Below are 19,822 nucleotides of genomic sequence, written 5' to 3' on the forward strand. Positions count from 1 at the left end.
CACAAGAAATAATAATCATATAAAATTGACAAACCAATTTTTCAATACAAGATCAATTCATACATTGAGAAATGTCTGTAGTTCCAATAAATAGAAATGAGCCCTGCAATTTCACAAAAAATGGTGAGTCTACTTCATTTTTGGTAATTTGATCAACTAAGACTAAAATATTGGGTTATTGTGTTACTGTGTTATCTGTTGAGACAGCAGCAGCCATCTTCTGAGTGTAAGTGAGCAGTGTAATGAGTGTTGGGTGGCAGTGTGAGAAAGCGCAGAGCTGCACTGTGTCCAATTCAACGCGGCTGACAGCTAATGAACTTGCAGGGCGGCCTGGCTTTTCTCATTAAAGGTGAGACCTTGTCACTCTTACATATGTTAATATGTGAAGGGATTGTAGCAGTGCTGGCTTAGAGGGAGACCTGGAGGGCTAGAATTACACCCGCGTATGTGTGTGTGTGTGTGTGTGTGTGTGTGTGTGTGTGTGTGTGTGTGTGTGTGTGTGTGTGTGTGTGTGTGTGTGTGTGTGTGTGTGTTGTAAAGTTTCACACAGCTGGCATTTAGCCGAGGCTAGTTCGAAGTAATATGAAGTGATGTCCAAATTGCAAAACTGATGTTCTTTCTTTTTTCAGACTTTGTAGAAATTGGGAGGTGTGGGTGTGTTCAGGGGAGTGTTCTGGAAATGTCTCAGTATAAACCGTGAAGAACAGTGAACGTTGTGTTTTTGACAAAGGGCTAGATGGTTTCAGTATTCTTATTTTTAGACACACACTGGCACATACGCACACATGTGACATGACCCTGCCTGATGGCTGGTTGAGGCCTCTCAAACAACACACTCCTGACCTTTCACCTCTCACCCCTCTCACACCAAACTCTATTACCTCACAATTACATCCTACAAATGGTTTTCTGTACGATGTGTGTGTGTGTGTGTGTGTTGTAGAGTTTGACTTGGCCTAATGCGTTTTAGCACAAAGGCTATAATCGTAGTTATTTATTAATTAGTTAATGGCAACTGAGCATCCATTATTTTCACTGTCATTCCATCTTTACTTCTTTTCCTTTTTTTAACTATATTACTCCACTTTTGTACCAAGTTATTTCTTTCTCTCCTTCCTTCACTCTTTCTTTGATTCTTTGTAATTAAAGTTCTGCTCTTTGTTCTTTATAAGTCCTACAACGCTATTCCTACTCGTACACCTCTGAAATATTAATTTTCAGAAGAATTGGGGTTAAACTAGGTTGCATTATTTGTCAAGTCAACAATAAATGTGAATTCAGTTTCAAAGCATATCCATCACATCACCTGTAGATCACAGTCATTGCACCACATGTCTTTCTAAATGAAGTGAAGTTTGTGAATCAAGTTCTGAGAGTGTTTGTCTGACTCTTCTCACCACCTCATCTCAGATTGTCACTCTACACATCAAACTGTACAACTCCAATAAATCAAAATGTGTGTTATTCCATATATAAGGATCAAACTCCTTGAGTGTGTATCTACATTTAGTATTTGCGTATACAACGTTTCTTTGCATAATGGTGTGTCTAGGTGAAGTCGTCTGGTGTGTACATTGAGATGCTTACAAGAGATGGAGAGAGAGAGACAACAGCACCCCAGGACACTGATCTGCCCCGGACCCCAGAGGTCAGGAGTTCTGACCTTTAGGAAGCAGTCAGCAGTGCGCCCACAGGGCTGCAGGTAGGCTTGGATTACTGCACTCTGTCTACAAACACATACACACACACACACACACACACACACACACACACACACACACACACACACACACACACACACACACACACACACACACACACACACACAGCACAATGGTATAACGAGTGATATGTCAGAGAGAGTCAGCATGTGCACACACACATGGATGGCTTGAGGGAAAATCAAGCTGTCGCCTCTCAATGACCTCTAACAAAAGGACCATTGAAAATAACAAGACAGGCTCTCACAGTGGCAGTTCAAGAAAAAAGTTTCCCTTTGTTACCTCCAGGCAACTTCTCAGCACCGTGCCATTCAAACACCAGATCCTTTCTGTGGTGCCAAACTTGTTTCAAATGGCTTCACAGCACTTTAAAGAGACTAATACTGGATATCGGTCTCGGAAAACTGACATCCGACTCTGGCATCCTAACCTACAATCTGTTTCAACACTGCATATCCCAACAATAAAATGTCCGACAGAATATGGTGCTTTAAAATGAATATGACCTCCTTTCCTTCCCTCTGTGCAGATGATTTTTACATCATGACTACCCAGTGATTATTCTTGGGTTTTATATGGCCTTATAAAAGTGTGAAACTTGCTGGACTTCTTATGCTCATGCACTTACATAGGAAGTGATATAGGGGTTCAGTGCATTTTATACCTCTGTCACAATGTTTACAGTTTCAATTCTGGTCAAATAGTGGAGTCCCATCCTTGAGACAAATATGAGGTTGATCATATTCCAGAGTCCTGAGTCAGTCCAACTTTAGGTTGGACGATGAATTCTCTACTACAGGACAGTGACCGATGTCATCTTCTTCAAGGTATCTATCCAGTTCCCAACATAGTTCTCCAGTCAAAGACCTCTTTTGAGCTAAGTCTGTGAGCCCCTTAAAGATGCAATTTCAACTTTTTAAGCATTAAAAGGTAAGCAGCTGTAAACCAATACTCTCAACAGGCCTGTCTTGGCTCCAGAATGCACAGGGTGTGCGCCTTTGTGTTCGAGCAATGGTATAGATGGATAGGGTCATCAATTCTTATTTAGGACCTTTCTATTTCATATGACACCCTCTTATTACAATAAATTGACTGGTCAGAGCCATTCTGCAGCGGATGTAAAGTTAGTGTGTAATTTCCCAGTGGTTCAATTTAAGATAATGGTACACCGTAAGAAGTTGAAAGAAACATAACCTTTTTGCCTCAGTAGTTTTCAAACATTCAGCTAGGCATGATATATGAGCCAAAGGCATCGACAATATCAGATCTTTCAAAAGTGGTGGATAGAAAATAAACAGCAGGGAGAGGACAGGGGGTGAAGGAGCTCACGCAAATATCAATAAACACTCCTCTTCCGTCTCGGAAGCTTCCTGCTTTATTTGATTAGGCTGAAGACGGAGGGAGGGTTGGGGGTGAAAAACAGAACAGTCATGCTCTTTTGCTTTTCTTCCTCCTTTCCCTTCCTCTGCAATCTCCAGCCTCCCCTTAATGGGAATGGGAAGTTTGGGAAGTGGAGGGGAGGTGGGTGGGGGTGGGCTGCAGCTAGCCTCAGCCTAACCTCCCCCATCTGGACTGGGGAGGGGAGGGGGCGACTTGCCAGCCTCCAGGCTACTCCCAACCCTTCCCAGCTGTTGGCTGTTCAGGGACAGAGGCTTTTTTCCCCCCAAGTGTGTGTTTTTGGTGGGCTTGAGAAAGCATTTTTTTTTTCATAAACAATTGCCATATCCTCCACCAGCTGCTGACCCCACGGCTCCTGTCCCTGAGCAGAGCTCGGGAAGCAGGCTGAGGGGAATGGTTTTCATTTAGGAGACTCTACTTTGCAGGGGAGACTTGCTAAAGGGTGCTTGGCCCCACCGCTGTTAGCACGCTAGCTATAATTCAGAAGCTAGATAGGTCACTGGGAGCAAGAGTTGTTGGCTGATAGCAGCTATAGTGACAGCAAAGCTACTATCAGCACCTTGTGCGTTATGGGATGGAGCTGGAGGCATGCAGGCTCAAGTACTTTCAACAGCTATCTGACAGGAACTTGAGCTGCTAAAAATCTTTTAATGTGGAATTAACTGACATTTTGACCACTTGGGGCAGCACAACAAGTTGACAACAAAATGCATCTATTGTCACTTCAGAATTAATTAACAGTATGGTCTCCCTCGAATCTCAAGTTAAATATTGGCACCCTGCAGCAACAGCTGAACATTCGTTTGAACCTAAGTTTTATTGTAACGTCAACGCTAACTACGACATTGGAACTAATTAATTTCACACTAAACTTGACACCTACTTCAGCTGCAAAATCCCCACTTATCACTTGCAACAGCCAATAATTCCATCTATTGTGATCAAGGAATTTTTGCGGAGTGACATTATATCTGGTTAAGAACACAGTAGAACACACTGTCAAAGTCCTACTGAAATCACATTGAGTCATCTGTCTTTGTAGCCAAAACTAATACCAACAATATGGAAATAGTTCAAGCTGCTGTAAGCGTCATTGTTCCTGTCTGTTTTGCTGTGAGCAAGCCCCTCCATCCCCTCTGTCACCACATGAGCGTGGAGCAGTATTCGCCAAGCATAGCATCAAACAGGAGGATCATGCTCTCTGTGTTTTCTACAAGTAATCTGTCCTGGTTGGATAAGGTGGTCAGGGAAACTGCAGCTTAATTTATTCAAATAAAAGAGCAAAAAAATGCGGAAATATCAGATTTGTCTCAAGATGGGGTGGTTTGTGTCTGACAGAAGCTAGCAGGCTGTCAGAGTGCCATTATGAACTCCTTATTGAACGAAAGACCGTGTCTCAGGTGCCTCGTTTAACAAGTTAATTTTCAGGACAAGACATACTTTCATGTTTTTTTTTTTTTTTAAGTAAGGCAGGAGGCAACTTGAGCAGAAAAGCTAATGTGGGTTGTTGTCTGGAGCTCTTCCTCTCTGTAGCAGGTTGCTGTATGACTAAGCCGTTGGCTCTGCCAACAAAGGAACGTTGACATTACTGCTTTATGCAAGATCTGATTGGCTGTGTTGAAATAAGGTATTTATCTACGTAGAGGGATGCCTCAAACAGTATTCTGTTGAATTAATGCTAAACTAGTTGGACTTTAACTCTAGGTAGTAACTACAGTAACAGGTACAACACAACCTGTTCCAACCTTGACTTGGAACTGTATAACTTAAGGAAACAATTATATGCGCAAAAAGAGGCTTAAAGGTCTCATTAAATCAGCCTGACTACAGCACTGTACAACTTGTAATGTGTTCCATGTTGTCCAAATGGTTTTATGCACAAACTACCACGTAACAAGCTGTGATCAACTAATATTGCTAACAACAACTAAAACTGATATTGGTCTGAATTGTTGTACTGAAACACACGCAAGTAAGGTATGAAGTCATTCCCAGCTCTGACTTCTGAGTTACATGGAACAGATATAAAATCCTCAAACTTTTAAAAGAATTGCTCTCAACCAGCAGCAGCAGAAAGCAAAGAAACTAAGAAAAACCTTGCAAAACTGAAGTGTAAAGTGCCAAAAGGGAGATAACAAAAACAAGATCCACCATCTCCAACAAACACAGAAACAAAAGCTATAAACACAACGGCTACCACCCACCACCTCCAACTTTCCTGTCCTCAAACAGGCGTCCCACTGCATGTGTTGATGAAAAATGGATTGGATTCTTGTTAGTGAAGGCGGGTACAGGTGCCAATGCAGTATGTATATCATCCGATGGCATGTTTGTGCTAATGTACTATGTATGAGGCGGCCGGGCCTCATGCAACATTCAGCAGGCCAGGGAGGCCGTAGGTGAGGCCAGCACAGCCTGCAGCCAAAGACACCCGCACCTCTGTGTTGTGTGTGTGTGTATGAAAGTTCAAACTGAGCCTCGTCACAGCTGGCTGGTGGATCCACAAATTTAGAAACACAACTGGGAGGCAACTCACGCAACTGCCTTTCTTTAAGTCATACACATTGTAACACACACAAACACTGGCCATGGCGCAGTGGGGCTGCAGCACACAAACAAAAGCTATTTTTCCACTTGTGTCACAAAACGCATGCTAACTCACCTTAACTGTCAGACACACACACAGACACACACACACACACACACCCACACACACACACACACACACACACACACACACACACACACACACACACACACACACAGTTCACTCTTTGTACTGGACTGCCTCTGAATCGCATGGTAATACTTCATTATGGCAGCACTGTAATTTTGGGGGAATGAGCACTTCAAACGAACGGCAACCCACACACAAACACACACATAGAGGGTTACTGTAAATGTGTGTAACCTACAGTTCTGTGAGGACAAGTATCAGTTTTTTTTTTTTTTCTGGATTCCCAGAACAGTCCAAAATACACCAGGACAGTAATCAGAGGCGCATTGCAGGGTTATAATTGTTGGAGCTGATTACAAAGTGGAGAGTAATGGTTCAAATTGGGAGAGGAGTGCAACGCCAACTTGAACACAGTGAAATGTGAACTCAGGGACACAGTGTATCAGCAGGGATCACTTAATAAGACCTTCCAGGCTACTAAATGATTTAATTCATAACAGAGGAAAAAACATAGAATAAAGTTGCACTGAGATTAAATGCCACACAATTAACTTAATCAACAATAATTCCATTTAGAGTTTATCAAAAACTTTGTTTGAAATTAGTAAATCCTGATTAAGTAACTTTGGCTGCTCTGTATTTTGTTATTTCAAAAAATGTCACATCGTTTGCTAGCTAGCTAAAAAGTTAGTTATATCAAGTTCGTTTTCAGCTGTTTCAGAAATCGTGTTACGTTACTGCTGGTGAAGTGAAATGCCACTGCTACTGTGTGGATCAGCCAGCATCTTTTAAACATTATCGACTCGACAAACTCGTCATTACTAAAAGGCACACCTTCAATCACGTAGCCATGTTGTAAGGGAGTTACCAATCTCTGCCACACTTGGGCTAAGATGCCAAGTAAAACCGAGTCAGGACGAGCTAGCCAATGTGTAAAAGTCATTAGTTAGCAAGCTGCATCACTTTCACAGCCCTGTTTAATGGTTTCTCCAATGTTCCCGTTCAACTCTGTCTTGCTGAACCAGAACCTTGATAGAAATTCATCAGCATCAGAAAATATATTTGGGTTGAGTCTGTCCCTTAATCGTATTCAAGGTAATTGATTATTTTGCTGAGTCCTTTAAAAACGACATCCATGTCAAAAGTTAAACCTCCTCAACTATAAGTTTTAAGTTAATGCTAGATCTCAGTTTAAACTGGAGTTTTATTTACGTTTACAGTAAGAACTAAAGTGAGGTTTGAAGAAAGGACTGCATTTTGTTAAAGTACATTTTAAAGTTTGTTGCAACATAAAGGTAATTCAGGTTTAAAAATGAACCCTTGTTGGTGCAAACCAGCCTTACTGGCTCCTTCTGATGGAGCACTCAGTTGGGTGGTCTCTGCCTTGAAATCATTTAATTGATGTGAGTAAATAAATGTTTTCATCCGAGTCTGAGGGAGACTTCAAACTCAAGGACAAACAAGAAGTGAGGATGAAAAGGGAGAAAATATAAAATACTATCAGGGCAAGAAAAGCAGAAGCGTCTCAGAAATACTGAAACAATGACAATACAGTAAAACTGTGCATTATGTGAATATGTCATGAAAATTTAAAAACACGGTATGACATGACAACAACAATAATACTACTACTACTACTACTACTACTACTACTACTACTACTACTACTAATACTAATAATAATTAGTATGGTTGTACGTTCCGTAAAAAGTTACTTATTTAGTTTAAACATAGACCCCAAAGACTTCCATCAAACACTCCAAACAATCCATATGTATAAATAATACGAAACATTGATGCACAAAAACACCGTTCCTGGCTCTCAATGTGTGGACGCAGTCACACAACACACTGCACAAGGGGCCAACACGATATGAGGTTGACCTTTGTCCTCACACACAACACACAAGTTCAGCATGATGTTCAAATGAGCTGGAATTGAGAAAAGATGGTGAAGTGCGGGTGGCTGTTTGCATGTGAAGCCAGTCACATACTTAAAAACTCCCAGCTCAAGGTAAAACATATACTGTTTAATGTAAGCTGAGATCAAACACATACAGATTACAAATGGCATGCAGCATATTTACATGTGACATTAGGTTTTATACAGACACATAAATACAACTTGAAGAAATTTAACAGCTTATTACAGACCAGATACATCTATTGGTTATTAAAAACCATCAAACTAGACCTCAAAGCACCGCACTGAGGGGTCGTATTATTTGACACATACGCACAATAACAACAAGAGGGATTACTGAAGGTAAATGAACACTGTCCAATTGGTAAACTCACCCACATTGTGATAAAAATCAACTACTAATCTCTCATATGCTCTATACTGAAGGCTTAGTCTAAACAATGCTGAGTGAAAGTTGGCTCCATGCCAACACTGAAAGCAAATTGAGTCTGAAAATATAAACAAGTGTTTCTTTCTCCGCTAGTTAGGATGTTAAGGTAAAAAACCTCCAACAACCAGACATGCACTGCAATGCACATGGGTCAGTTGGACAGTGCATGCTTTTGGCTCTTAGTCTGTTTTGAAACAGGAAACAGTCAGGCCGTCAACTGGTAACAAACAATATGGTATTAAATCTAAACAGTACACTGAGGTTCTATATAAACCACATGATGATTTATATTGGATCGGCACTGCCTTGTTTTTTTGATCAGAGCATTTTCAGCCTTCGTTTTCCCTACAAAAAACAGTATGGCCACCACTTGATCTTTCATTACCTATTGCAGCTGAATATTATGCAGAAGTACATTTCTAGAAAAAAAAAATGTAGGTGAGAAACAGTAGTAACAGAAATCAACAGACATAGTGTACAGTGGCATGAGGCACCAGAGCAGACGAAATATATTGAGGTGATTAGCATATTTCCATTCTTGTCACTGAGCAGGGGAGCTCTCGGACAGGACAACTCACCTCAAACTTGTTTATAAACTTGTGTATTTCTTTATAAAGTGGTATTGTATGAATATTAATATCAGTGGTTAGAGGTAAACAACAATTAAACAATGTAGAAGCCCCATACACACATCATGGTGCTTGGCTGTCTGTATACGCAAGTGCAATTCCTCCCTCATAATGTGACCCTTCTTTGCATCTCATCCTGAGCTGACTGTATAATACACGCTTTATTCTCTGCCTAAAGGGCAAATGCTGCTGTGTTTGTGCGAGTTTCTCCATAGTAAAATTGTACCAAGAGACAAGAGACAGCTGAGCCCAGTGCACTGTCCTACAATCCCTTTTGTGAACTGAAGGCTGGGAGGACTGTCACCGTTTCTTATGAGGCAGCAATTTGGGCTAATTTTGGCAGCTTTGACCCAGGTGTTAAAGCAGGTCGTCCACTAATCAGAAGGCCGCTGGTTCAATTCTCAGCCCTGGCTGCTATCCAAAGCGTCTTTCGGCAAGACACTGAACCCAACACGGCTCCTCACTCTGCTAAAATAAAAGTCTGGTCAATTATGTAAGTTTAGTAATCAAACAACTGTCCAAGTCAGTTAGATGTATAATCAATTGTTTTCCTCAATTAGCATAAATCTGACAAGGAATCATGATGTTTAGTCTTTAAACAGGGAATCCCTCGCAGACATCTGCAAAACAAATGTATTTACATCTAAAAATGATAATATCAAGTCGTAAATTTATCCAGTGTAATAAACAAAAATTTTACTCACTGTCTCACAATGAAATGTCAAAAACCAGTCACCAGTCATCAGTACGTTTACATGCACAACTTAATCAGACTGCAGCCATACTTCGACTATGCTGCTCAATCTGACAACTGCAATTTTCTGAGTATTCATGTCGGTGAGAAAATTGAATTACTGGCCGAAGCATGTCATACATGGTTCGATAGGTGGCGCTGTACCCATTTCAACTAGTGGTAATAGAGCCACCTCTGGCTGACCTCATTTTCACCAGCAACAACAAACTCTGCCTCGGCCTTCGAGAAAGATGGCGTAGAGCAAGACAAAGCTACATCTTTGTACATTTCGTATATGGTGTAGATGATAATTACACAAACTAGATGCACAGTGGTGCGCTTGCTTGCGGTGATGTAGGAGGAAAGGCGGTGCCGCCGCCGTCCTTCTATTTCCGGCTCACGGCCCGGGAAAAAAATCTTGCGCCTGTGCAAAATGCAAATCCGAATCCAATCTGATAGAACGTATACATGCATGAGTAATGCAACCATTAATCAAATAATCTAGGTGTTTTAATTGACTATGAGAAATCCGATCTGATTTTAGACAGACTCATGTGTATACATGCATCTTAAGAATCCAATCATAGTCGGACTAACCCAGTAATTCAGTTTTCTTGAGTGTCTAAATGATGAAAATGGCTAAATCTGTTCTTTTGCCTGCTTCTTCAAGTTGGAAAGCAACGATTAGATCTCAGCACATTCAACACCCGTTATGTCAGCTCCAGCTCCAATAACGCTTAATTAAGCTTCTGATTTCTTTTAAGTTAATATATGTCAGTGGTCTTATAATGATCAATGTCTGACACAGATGCTGAATGATGGGGGAGGAAAACACTAATGCAAGGAAGCTGGCCTGCTAAGGTATAGCAAAAAATGTTTGTTAAGAAAAACTGATTGACAGTGAATAATAGAGATATACCATATACTGCCAAGCCTGCCTCCCACCAACCAAGTTCAATGAAGTGACCCTCTGGGATCAGGTGAGGCCTGCATCCTTTCTTTAGCATCAAAATCTTTGGCACTCAGTATATGTTTCAGCCTGTGGGTAGTTTGTTGGGATAGAGCGGTAGAGTGAGGTACACTTCTAACTGAGGGTTATAAGAGCTCTGTAATTCAAAAAACTATTGTAAATATTGAATATGCTGATATCGCAGTAGCCAACTAGCTGGCTGACCAACATAACTTTGTTAGAGCTGACAGCTCTGCATTTTGACATATTCAGGGTCCGAGGGTATTGAAGGCTTTGTCTCATTTCATAGCTGGGGATTTCAACCAATTCCCCTTCTGGCTCCGTTCTGAGGAGCAAGTGGGCACTTGAAAATGAGAGGTAGGGGTATAAGGTTTGGGCTTTCATGTTAAGAAATTTCCCAAGACTTTGCAACAAATGGTTTGTCCAGTATTCCCTGTGTGATCCTATATATTGACAGCAAAATGAGGAGTTAAGGAAACTGTGGTTGGGCTACGACATACACAACCTGTCCAAGCACAGTTTGGTTTTAACTCACATGCCAGCAAACAGAGTTGTAAAGCTCTTCAGCTAGAGCATCCTGGTTAGCCCAACACAAAACTGTAGACTAAGAGCAAGGTGGAGACTCTTGCCTTATCAGAGTCATAATGTCATAACATTAGTCATGCTAGTTGCAAGATGAGCTAGAAATAATTATTTAAATGGCCTTAGTACTGTGCTGTGATTCAACATTTGAATTGAAATTTCTTTGTGGCTTTAAAAAAAAAAAATCTTGTAGAATACTTTCAGATTATAGATATTTTTTTATCAACTGAACATGAGTTAAGAATGGCTTCTGTCAACGAGGCTAAACCTGGACAAAAATGAGACAGACAAACAGAAAGACAGACAAGTAGAAAGCTGGCCATCTTCCTCTCTTCATCTCCTCCTCCTCTTGCCTGTCCTCTTCTCTCTCACACCAATGATAAAACAATGATTGGGTAGTGAGGGAGACAGGGAAGGACGGATGGAAGGATGAAGGGGTAATGAAAATGCATGCGTGAAGGGAATTAAAAAAAACAAAACAAAAAACAATTGGAATGGTAATTTGCAGAGCGAGGAGCTTCTTTTTTAGGAATAACCTGCAGGAGACAAACAGGAAATAAAAAAGAAAAGTTGGGTTGTAAATCTCTGCTGGTGATACATGTGTCTGTACTTTTGTTAGAATACTTGTTTTTCTTTTGCGAAACACATCGATGGTTGGAAGAAGCAGATGAGTGAGTGAGGCATGTAGCCACTGCGGATGCTGATAGCCTGTGGTGTGTGAGACTGTCTGCCAGGTACCAAATAGGATCAAGAAAACACGGAACATGACCCTCTAACATAGAGCCTACGCTCAAGTTCAGGATCTTGGAGTTTTAAAGGAAGAGTACAGAAAAAAACAGATGCTAGAAAGGTTATGGGAAGTGTAGTATTTTAGTTCTTGACCAATGCTAGGGACTAAAGAGAAGATTTCAGATTCTCTTCATAAGAGAACTGTTTGCATATTCTGTTAACTTTTTTTAAGAGAAAGGAGAGTATATACCAGGCATGAAAACCGGTCAGGGGTGAAAAAGGTGAGAGCGTACACTTATTTCCACCTCCATTGCCAACGTTATCTAAATCCGAGGCGTCGATGTGCCGGCCTCTGCGTGAGATGGGCGGGGAGTTTTAAAACCAGCTGATCACAGCAGTCAGTCCATGACTTCATCCGCAGATGTCAAGATGAACAACTGGACAGCTGCTGAGATCCAGGAGATGCAGCGTCCCCTGGGTTTCTGTAGCTGTCTTTGTTGTCCGCTTGTTGTTGTAGCGGCAAGCTAGTAACGGTTGCTGCTTTCAATTAAAAGTCCCCCGCTAAGAACCCAGTTCTAAACTCTGATGGGGTGCAATGTAAAGCTCTTATTTTAAAGACAAATTTGTTGTCACTGTTCACTGCCCCTTCACATCATGTCACGTTTACGCCTACCTCAGAGGCGGCTTTTGGAAAAAGCGGAATATTACGCCTCCGTTTTAGAAAGACAGACCGGCACATCTGCTACATGGAAATTGAGACTGAGTTGTAGAGACTTTAGAAAAGTTTATATCGAAGTCAAGTCGCGCACATGTTCGCAGTTCTTTCTCTGGTATACCTCCATGTCCCGTAAATGTTTTCTCATTGGATCTACACGATTCATGTAGGTTTTGGTTTCAAAACGGCGAATTTCGCTGAAAGGTGAGTGATTTTCATGCCTGATATACAAATTTCCTTTGGCTTCCTTTTTCAAGATACATAAGTTGTGTGATTATTTTCGTAATTGCAATGAGAGTGATAGAAACTGAGGTAAAACAAGATAGAACTGACGGGCATTCACTTGATGGAGAGCACTCTAGTATTACGCTAAAATTTGCTACCCTGCTGATACGCGTTTGCCCTTATCGCCAGGACTTGAGACAGGGAAAAAACAGCATTCTTTCTGCCAGATCACTATGTAACAAAACCTGCCTACTTATTAGTACAACATTGCATTACTGCATTCTCATAGCACTGGGAATGGGCTTTTAGATTAAGATTCTTATGGTTGTCTTTTGCTTTGGGCAGTAGCCAGACTGCTAGCGGGAGCCATGCCACTGTGTTTGGGACAGTGAGGCTAACCGTTATGCAACAGGAAAACGCTAGGAGGGCGTTAAGGTGAAAAGTTGCCTATTTTTTTGCTTTTTAACCACATGCTCATATTATGTTCTTCTGTAAAAGTCGTTATTTCATACATATATATTGTTTTTTTCGAAAGTGAATACGACGACAACTGGAGGTTAGAGAATAAATGATTAGGTGAGCACTGCAGTGCATGACCAAACATTAACAGAAGAAAATGATAAAGTTGAATTCTACATGCGCAGTGCAAAACAAAAATCCCATTAATTATCAGCCAATGGTCTGTAACTCTGTAAGCTTTTATCAAAGTGTAACCCGCACCCTAATTCTGCTCCCTCCCTCGGAGGGAACTACTGAAGGGGGCGTGGCCTGACATGGACGTTAAGATGACACCAATCATCACTGACATCAACCACAGTGACTTTTGTGACAGACTGATCAGCGTTCAGTATAGCGGCAACGGCTGGAAGTACAGAGCCAGTAATTTTTTTAATATACATTTCTATGTCTATACTGACCTTACAATGTTCAGGGTGATTTAAAACAACATATTGTCTGTGTACAAAGTTCACAGCTCAATCATGTTTAAGTGTGTACTATGGTTCTATCCGTCCGTACTCCTGTCAAGTTGCTGTTCTTGACCTATGCCGTTAATTAATGGGCAGAGAATTTTAAGCAGAATATTATGATGTAACAGTGCATTTAACCTCTGACCTGATGGATATCAAATGTCATAACTTCATCATTTTATCCTATCAAACATTTGCGTAGAACGTTCCCATAATTATTGTATGGATTCTTGAGTTATACTTAAAGATGTGTGTGTGTGTGTGTGTGTGTGTGTGTGTGTGTGAGGTCACACTGACCTTAACCTCTGACATTTAACAACCAAATTGGAACAATTTCAACCTTTAGTCATAGTGAACATTTGTACCAAACTGGAAGAAAGTCCCAAAATGTCTTGTTCACAAGAATGGGACATATAGATATATGTTTGTATGTGTGCATGTATGCATGTATGTATGTATGGATGACCTGAAAACATAATGTCTCCAGCCACACCGGTCACAAGTGAGGCATAAAATGGGAATTAAAAAGGAGCCAAAACTTAACTTTAACATAAGGCCCCCTATCTTTCGATTGTGGCAGTTGGGGACTGTGCAGTTCTCTAGTAATATCAGTTAAAAGATACTACTGAGGGAGATAATATCTTGGGGTTCACTGGGTGCTTCGAGAATTACCACATGTAACTGTTGCAAGTCAGAAGTCAGGCCATCGAGATAAACACTCTGATCATTGAGGTGGCTGTGAGAGAACCAAGAATGCTTTTCTGTCTCACTGACATCATTTTCCAACTTGCTGTTTTGCTGACCTCACCACAGAACTGTATCATGTGTGGATCTAGATGGAATTGATAGTGGTGATAATACCAAAAAAACACTGTCTGTCATCGAGATTTAGAGCCAGCAAGAATTCATTTTCCATGTGTGAAAAAAGCATCTGAAAGCTTGCAAGTCATCATGTCAAACAACAAGAAAGTGTCCTTTTTGATCATGACCTTGATTTAGGGCACACCTGAGTAACTAAACCAAGGTGGACATGGTGCAGCGAGGTGACTAAAAACATTACTACTCTGAAAGGAGTTATAGTGGAGCTGCTGGAAGTCAGCAGTGCTGACTGGGAAAACACAACCCCCTCATTTAGTCTGATGGAACTGTAAAGTAGCTAACACACGCAGGAGCAATTGTGGCTGTGTGTGTGTGTCAGCGTGTGTGTGTGCTTCATTAGTGTGCATCTTGGCGTTGTGTGTTTCTTGTGTGTGAGTGTAATGGGTACCGTGTGCTTTCTGAGGTCTTGTTTGCCCATCTTAAGTCAATTAAAAGGAAATAAGGCGGCTCTGACCGGCCCGTGAACCAGCTCCCTCAGCTGAGAGCATGTCTACACACACACACACACACACGCACATACACATGCACACAGGGAGGCTGATAATTCTCCACAACTGGCAATCGACCCTGTGCCCTGCTGTGTGAGAAACAATGGCTCTGAGGCTCTGTGAGTGTGTGTGTGTTTAGTATGGCATGTCTGACAAGGCTTCAGAGGAAAACTGTTAAACATCAGACACAAATGCAGACACACATGCATCCCCTTTGTTTCTGCAGGAGCCGGCCAGAGAACACAGTTGTGTCGTATATAGACAAGAACACCAATACGCCAGCGCACAGACAGACATGTATACACTGCACCCTGCTCATGAAAAGTCAGCCTAGGCATAGACGACACTGCTATACAGCTGAGGCAAGTTTATTAGACATTATTAGAAGAGAATTTCCTGCTATTAACATTGTGTCTAGCTGACCTGTATTCTCCCAGTCCACCACTTGACTGATCAACACATATAAGTACTGCCAAATTGGACGCATAAATTGTATCCGCTCAAAGTGACACAACTTGGCAGGTACAATAATTAGGTGTTCCTGTGTGAAGGATTTGATCCAAAAATGCCCCAGTTGGACGGCTAAAAATAGGACAATTATGATGAATCAGAGCAGGTTGGTAATGGTGTTCGGAAACAGTTCCAGGTTGTTAAATAGCTTATCAGTGCCTCTGTTGCCAGTGACTAATCTTTCAGAAGCACCATAGATGGAAGTAACAAATTGCATCTACTCTTGTTACTCTAACAACGTTGTTTTTTCGTGTACTTTCTTGAATAATTAAGTTTCTTAAAGGACAAAAGTTAAAAGTGAACTGTATTTTTACTCAAGTAATTGTCACCTCCAGGGTGTGGAACAGCTAGCAGCTAATAAACAGTATAACAATGCAAAACAATGTAATAAAATTAAGGATGCTGTCATTATGGGTTAAGGTTAGTGTTGTAAAAAACAGGTGGGATGTAGCTTAATTAATCACAGATCTAAGCTAATGGACCCAAATCAAACACACATACTTTGGGGCCACGTAAAATGCTAAAACGCTCACAACGGATCCTCATCCTTCAGTGAGATGTGGGAGGACTTTCTGCTGTCAGTAACAATACTCTGATATCAATTATTTTATCAATAAATCATAATTCATAACCTCCAGTACTTTAGTTACATATGTGAAACAAAAAACAACTCAAAAAGATTCAGTACAGAAAAGAAACCCGAAAAACGTTGTTTGAAAGATATCTGCTGAGCCACCTGTTGATACGTACAGAGATTCAGAAAGAACTAGAGGAGGCGGTTGAACTTGCGGTTGTGAATGCTCCCTGTTGATACATTTAAAGAGGGATAAGAATACACTGGATATTTTGTACATTACTTAAAGATACAAAAAAATAATAAAAAAAAGTCCCCTGTTTTCCTCAGGCTGTGAAGAAAACCCTAGTCTGTCAGAGGGTTTATCAGCTGTGGGCCACCTGCTGGGACCAATATGTAAAAACCTTGCTGCTAGACACACCGTGACAGAGGATATCTGTAAACCAGCCCAGGACGTCTTTCTAAGGCCTTTGTCTGATTTGAACCTTCCTGAAATCCTAATTAAAGGGAAGGTAAAGTCAACAAGTTCAGTGATCACATTCTCGGTGCTCTTGCTGTGTGTGAACAACATTGTAAGTACCAGGTCTAATGCATCAGCTCTATCCCATGACAATCCCAGAGCTGTTCTTTTAGAGGTGAGGGACCACTTAATCCTCTATCCCCAAACCCAGCTCGTAATAAACAGGCTACGTTTAATCCACAACACAGAGGAGCAAGGGTTAAGTCTTTATCGCTTGCCATGCCAATGTTCTCCCTTTCCCTCGCTCTCATATTGTATCCCTTTGTAAGAGTCATTATAATACTGCTTTTGTAAAATCACTGGATTAAAATCCGGACAAGCAATCTGCATTAGGTTAGAGGGAGTGAATCACCGCTGCCGCTGAGGCAGAAAAAACATCCGCAAACAATTTATTAAACAGATGTAGAATAAAATAATAAGGGCTGAAAAGGGAGTTCAACATTTCCGTCAGTGAGCTGGTGAGTCAAATGTGTAAAAAAATTTCCAAGTGGAAATATTCCACCTTGACTTATCTTTGTGTCCTCGTCATAGTTCAGTTTGCAATAAACAGAATGAGTCCAGATGAATTTGTACTTTTCCAAGTCAACAATTGCATTTTGATGAAACAGGCCCCTGCACTGCTGTCTGAATGGAGTTTTCCACTGAATGCTTTAATGTCAGACTCACCGTAATTTGTTGTTTGATAATTTGTTACTGTTTAATCAGGCAACTAGTAACTGTGACTATAACTATAACTACTATAATCTCAGTAACTAGCCCAACATGTCTGTTAACCCTGCTGGGCATGCTGTATCAACATTAAGAGCTCTCTATCTGAGTGTTAAGCCTATTGAACCATTGATTCTATGGATTCTGCTGAGGTGGTTCCTACACTTTAATCCATGCATGGCACCTTGTAGAAACAACAGGCCTTTGGCTGCCCTATGAACTGTAGAGCACAAAATATATTACATTTTCTACCTGTCTGTCTTTGGAATTAGAGGCGGTTACATTGAAAACATAGAAAGAAAAGAAGAAGAAGGCAGCAGCACAGCCTCCATCACAGCACTGAGTTCATTAGATGAAGACTCAGCATCCATGCATTGTGGGAGAACACACACCACAGAGTCATTCCATCAGCCTATATGAATAAATAATGAAGGGGAAAGCCAGGAACACTGTTGGTTTATTTCATAGCATGTATCACCACTTTGATGCCCAGATCTTAAATTCTATTCCTGGGACACGAAAAAAAATATCTGTGCTAATTTTAGTTTTACACTATCTATACTACAGATGGAAATTCTAAATGGGAAATGCCGAAAAAACAACAACAAAAAAAAAACTTGTAGAAAGATAAAAAAAGGAACATTGTATTAATCCCAATGGGAAACAGTAGCATGCATGTAAAAAATATGTATCTTCAATAATATGTCACCCACAAGCTGTCGGCCAAAGTGTTTCTTCCTCTTTGGAACGGTGACTAGGGATGTTCCGATCAGTTTTTTTTTTTTTTTACCCTGATACCAATCCGAGGCCTTTTTGCTGATACTGAGTCCCAATCCAATACTTAGCATTAACTAATATTTTCCTGGATAATACAGCTGACTTAAAGGATAACTTCGGTCGATTTCAACATGCAGCTTTATTGCTCAAGGTACCCTTGACTTGCCAGTACCAAAGATGCGAGCACTTTTGGTGCTACGATCATGCGCAGACAAGCTAGCTCTCAGTGCAAAGCCAACAGACTCATATCAGGCTATTTAAAGGCTCATGGCTCATGACAGGCTGTAACATGAACATGTACGTTATGAACAGAAAAGCGAAAATGCTGGAATATGTTTATGTCTGCAAAATTCAAGTTTCTAGCTCTGCCAGTGAGGGAGTAAGCGCACGCTCGACGGATCTACTAGTTTGGACTACCGGAGCACAGGGATGTAAACAAACGGTATGTAGCTACTTGCACAGACACACTGTTTTAACCACTTTTTTTATGCATTTTGAGTCACACACGCTACAGTACTGTGCATGAGCACAGTTAAGACACATGTTAAGACACTTAAAACACAGTGTAAAGTTCTGACCCCATGCTGTTAGCTGTCAAAGCTAACTCCCCGTTCAAGGAGCCCTGTAAGGGTTGCACCAAAAGTGTTCGCGTCTTCGGTACTGGCAAGTCAAGGGTAGCTTGAGCGACAAAGCTGCATGTTGAAATCGACCAAAGTTGTCCTTGTCCATCCAGCGGCCCATTATTGATCGGCCCACCGGGAAAAATCCCTTTACTCCCGATGGCCAGTCCACCCCTGCAATAGCAGTTCTCTCGAGTGGCTGTGAGTGTGTGTGTGTGTGCGCGCATGCAGTGCGCACGAGCACGCGCTTTTCTTTAGGGGCACAAAAAAATATTTGCACCAGGGCCTATCAACATGATATTACGCTACTGGCCACAGGGACATCAAAATGTGGGCAGACCAAGAAGAACCCATTTACATACTCGACAGACAACTCCTCCCACACAGTAGAACCAAGATGTGACTGTGATGCTGGCAATGATAGGAGTAGTTCCTAGGGAGAGAGGAGGAGGCAGACGAAGAGGGAAATAGATGCTCAGTACTCCACTTGATGAGTTGCATATGCAGTGTTGGCACATCAGTATCCGTACAGCCATGTGCACAAGCTCCTGTCCACTCAGTTTGCTATCCTGCATTCCTATATGCCACAGCACCCCAGGACATGGCCATATGCCATCGGCTTGGCCCGTTGATCAACACTGCTCGAGTCTCGCATGACAGCTCACAATGCACACATACACACACAGACACCCACACACAGTAGTTCCGACAGATGGGTGAAAAGGTGGGCCACGTCATGTGTGAAGTGAACAGAGGGCAGGGGGGTGGTTAGCAATTATGGTGAAACAGACTGCAAAGAGAGACAGACACGTGTGTGTGTGTGTGTGTGTGTGCACAAGAGAAAAGGTGCACATGGGCATGTAGAGAAATACAAGCACAGCATCAACCATAACAACCCTGCACTATAGACAGAAGAGCCATTTAGACAGCCGGCCGACTGAAAACAGTCATACAGAGTATCTGCATGTGTGTAGTGATGCCTGCCTCATAGCCTTGATCTGTCCTCAGAAATACACAAAGCATGTGTAAGATCCAAATGCCGCAC

General features: G+C 41.5%; 1 protein-coding gene across 3 annotated transcripts in view; it reads right to left on the bottom strand.

Moving 5' to 3' along the window:
* Positions 1–19,822, bottom strand: part of bcas3 (BCAS3 microtubule associated cell migration factor) — a 345,864-nt gene that overhangs the window by 141,460 nt on the left and 184,582 nt on the right. The window contains exon 24 of one of the 3 annotated variants that reach the window (XM_037120201.1): positions 9,259–11,600. The exons of the other annotated variants lie outside the window; for them this stretch is intronic. Within the exon in view, the coding sequence (XP_036976096.1) occupies positions 11,590–11,600 (11 nt within the window). The 3' untranslated portion in view covers positions 9,259–11,589. Of the gene's footprint in view, positions 1–9,258; positions 11,601–19,822 lie in introns of those variants that run through there. 3 annotated transcript variants of the gene reach the window in all.

This window comes from Acanthopagrus latus, chromosome 2 (genome assembly GCF_904848185.1).
Source record: "Acanthopagrus latus isolate v.2019 chromosome 2, fAcaLat1.1, whole genome shotgun sequence".
NCBI lineage: Eukaryota > Metazoa > Chordata > Actinopteri > Spariformes > Sparidae > Acanthopagrus > Acanthopagrus latus.